Source organism: Arachis ipaensis, chromosome B5, assembly GCF_059453495.1.
Source record: "Arachis ipaensis isolate K30076 ecotype BB chromosome B5, ASM5945349v1, whole genome shotgun sequence".
NCBI lineage: Eukaryota > Viridiplantae > Streptophyta > Magnoliopsida > Fabales > Fabaceae > Arachis > Arachis ipaensis.
In genome coordinates, this window is record NC_142440.1 from 1787007 (window position 1) to 1791156 (window position 4150).

The 4150-nt window shown below is 31.4% G+C and overlaps 1 protein-coding gene across 1 annotated transcript; it reads right to left on the bottom strand.

The window, feature by feature from the left end:
• Window positions 1–2954, bottom strand: LOC107642372 (cystic fibrosis transmembrane conductance regulator). The gene is made up of 3 exons (XM_021122770.2): window positions 2528–2954; window positions 1790–1966; window positions 1–596 (listed from the first exon to the last, which is right to left on the bottom strand). The coding sequence occupies exons 1-3, from the start codon at window positions 2591–2593 to the stop codon at window positions 387–389; spliced, it is 453 nt and encodes a 150-aa protein (XP_020978429.1). The 5' UTR covers window positions 2594–2954; the 3' UTR covers window positions 1–386.
• Between the last annotated feature and the right edge of the window lie 1196 nt (window positions 2955–4150).

The window sequence follows — 4150 nt, forward strand, 5'->3', positions numbered from 1 at the left end:
TAGCAAAAATATAGCAGATTCAACTTTCACAATGATACATTTGAATATACATTCATGTGTTTGAAAATTATAATTTAAATATATTTAGTAAACAAGAGGGACAGTCCGATGCAAAACATCCGGTGTTAGGCAAGATCCGGCGAAGGGCCGCGCACAAATGGCGTAATATACATGGCCTAACCTAATGCATGCATCGAATTTCCCGGCTCGAACACATGACTCTGAGTTCACCTGGAGATAACTCAATCATTGCTCTAAGACTCTCCTAATATATTTAATAAATAACATTTAAAAATAAAAAGGGTGAAGGAAATACAACAATGCATCCCACTTTAAGAAGATGCAATTTATGTGAACAGATTACAACATTAAGAAACAGTACCAGGTTAGATGCCTGAAGCATTACACTCTTCAAGAAGTTTTAAGAGATTGTGCTCTGGAGCACTAAGAGATGGAAGAATCATTCTGTTAGACTGGGATGTCCGAGGCTTTGTGCCGGCAACTTCAGGTTCAAGGGCTCCTCCTTCTTTCATCACCGGCAAGTCGCCTCTTCTCCGAACAGTGGCAGATACTCGCTCCTTCCATATTCTTCCATCCTGATAATTGAAGAATCGAATGAAAAACAATGAGAAATGGATGAAACCAAACTCAGACCCCCTCTCTCAACAGTAAAGAACAACAATCACTCTCAGTGTTCGCGAATCTAAGCCTATTTTCAAATCAAAAACACTGACATTTAACTCAAAACAGTCATGTGAAACAACCATATTGATTGTGCCATTTCCATGGCCGCCTTCAAACAAGCATATACCTTTATGTTATGATAATCTATTAATCTCTGGTATTACATGTATATCAATTTATAATTTATAATTACGGGATCCATCCCTTAAAATAAGTAATCAAATCCTCTGAATTGTTTTGCATTCATGTTATATGTTCATAATCACTAGGAAACTATTCGCTGACCAAGACAGTAGCATTTGATGTGTAGTTTGCCGATGAAAGGAAAATTATCAATTTACTCCAGCAGCATCTAGCACACATCTTACCCTGCCTGCTGGTGTTTTCGCCTCAGAATTTCGAAAGCAAAACAATTTATTCAAATACTATGACTGGTTTCACCATGAAAATCAGTAACAAAGCTTAAAACTCCTGTACATCAACAGCTGTCTAGGCTCCTGAGAGCCCGAGATAAACAACAAAAGAGTTCTTTGAAAGATAGTGAGATACCATCAGATTCATACCATTGTGTCTGACATTCAAAAATAAGGGTTATGCTACATAAAGCTCAAGCATTTATGTGATTGAGCAGCAGCAGTTGTAAAATACAAGACGAAATGATTGCCCTATTTAGATCAACATGATTTCTCATTCACTTTGGAGCTCAAGCAAATATAGCAAACGAAATTTGATAAGGGTATGCACATATCACCAAAAACAAAGTTTTCATAATGTAATGGGCTTCAAAAATGTATGACAGAACAAAATAAAATGTGGTATATAAACTAAGGTTACAGTACTTGACACAAACAGATTTGGCACTTCCCTGAAAAAGCATGCAATTTCAGTCGAGTTTAATTTTGATGCACAGTAAAACAACCCGTCGTGCAATCACAACTGTTCTCTTGGATGACCATTCACGCGGTGAATGTAAAAAGTAGTTACTTTTGCTAATGTGGGGTTATGTGATTGGATGCACTTGTAAAACGGTTTTATTGCATCAAAATTAAATTCTTTTAGTCAAACCATCAATTTATGCCAAACTACAAACAGATGTAAATCTTACATTTAGAATTGATGGTTCTGGTAATGGGCACTGAATCGGTCTATCATTGTCAAGGGGTTCAATTGGGTGCTCAACTGGCTTAAACTCCACCGCCACTTCAATTCCATGTGGAGCGGCGGCGGCGGCACTTGCTGTGGCAGCAACCTCCGCATTTGGGGGCATTACTTCCCTCTCATCCTACACCACAAGAAGTCAACACATGATGCAGCAACAACAAGATCATGTCAGCAATTAAAACTTTTTACATAGATGAAATTGTAACAGCCAATTTGCATAGATGTCTCTATTATTTCCACAACTCAACAGTCAACACTAAACCACATCATAAATCTTTTGAATTCACCGGACAAGATAAGGTTTATAATTTATATAATTAAATTTAACAAAAACATTTTTCTCTATATGCAACAGCTATTGGATAGCAAAAGAAGAAGGGTCAAAAGGGCAGAGCAAATTGTTCTAGCCAAAGCTTATGATCTAATAGCAAAAACAAACCACTTCCAAGTGAAAATACAAAAATCAAAAGTCATACTTCTTAAATTATTATTATAATTATGTATAAACACTTGCACGAATTGTAAATTCAGCATCCATTGGTCAATCCAAGTTCAAAGAAGACAAACCAAATAAACAAACAAATAAAAGATCATTGGAATTGTATTGATCAAACGGTTCATCGGATGAAAAAACAACAAAGAAAAAACACAAAACAGTAAAGTGTAAAAAAAAAAAAATTACCAGAGCACTTTGCGTCCGTCGGTGGATGTTCCTTCCAACAGAAAATCTCGAAAATATACCCACCATTTCAATTTTTCTAGGTCAACAGAAACTCAAAATCCAATACCCACAAAGAAAAAAAACGATATTTTTTATCCTGATGCTTTTACCAAGCTAGAGGGTCAATCCACCTTCCACTACTTGCTCTTGAAACAAGTAAAAAATGACCCTTCAAAACGGAGCTTGCATCAGATTCAGAAAAGGAGGTGCTGTAGGTTGAGCGTGGAGAGGGAGAGAGGGATAAAAAAGAAGAAGAGGAGGAAGAAGAAGAAGAAGAAGAGGAGAATGAAAAAGAAGGGTGACGACGTTGGTTTTGTTGTGTTGTGTGGGGAAAAGATTTTGTATTAAATATTTGCTTTGGAAAATGGAATCAACTGAGCTGAGTAGTAAGCAACTCTCTATACACAAACTTCAATAATAGCATGTGCCTTTCAATTTAAAAATCCAATTTTTTCTTTTCCATAATACTAAAAAATAAAAAAAAATATTTTAAATTTATCTAATTTAATATTTATTAATTTTAATAATAATTAATAAATATTATCTATAGTTAATTTTAATTGTTTTTATTAATTTTTTTGTTATTAAATATTTTTTTGTCTTGAAAATGTAATCCTTTCATTTGATTTGAGAAAAATACCAAAATTATCCGAATTTATTAATTTTTATCATCACTTAGGGCCGTTTCGAAAGTTTTAAAAGTAATTTTTTTGAGCTTTTGACTTATGAAAAGTAATAATATTAAAGTTTGATGCAATTTTTAAAATTAAATTGCGGCTTTTTAAAAAGCTATTTAAAAATTTATAGAGAAGTTAAAAAAAATTACTTCCCTTATAATAATATTATTCTTTATCACATTTTTATAAAATAAACACTTTTAAAGCTAAAAATCCAAATACAAAATAATTTATTTATAAGTTACTTTTAATAAAGTCATTTATTATTTAAGTTATTTTTCAAAAGAAATTTAATTAAACTGTTTATCCAAATTGAATTTTAGTTATCAATTCAATTTCTTTAATCTAATTTTTTTAAGACGTGTTTAAAACACATTGAGAATGAAATTCTTACAAAAAAATAATTCTTTTCTTTAGTTTAGAATTCTCATATTAATGTTCAAACTAAATCAAACAAAAATATAATTCCATTATTACTAGAGATTGAAATATTAAAATTATTCCTAATAAACAAATAAAAAAGACAAATAAAACAAATCACAAAGATAAAATAATAAAAAAACACAAAATTCATTTCATTCATGCAATTAATTATTTTAAATCATGAATTTAAATTTGAAATAGAATTAAAATTTATTTCTTAATAAAAATGGAATTCTTTTCTCACTTTAATACTTTTCAAATATACTAATCTAGTAATTCAACAATATATTTTAAAGAAAAAATTAGAATGACTTCTAACAATTATCTCGAAAAACAACGAATCTCTCAATAAAAAAAATAGCGACGCTTGAACTTTATTTTTGTGAGACTGATTAGTCCCTCTATCAATATTTTATTTATGTATTAACGGAATAAACTTATATAGCATGTTAAACGGTTGATTTTCCGTTAAGAGCCAACTAGA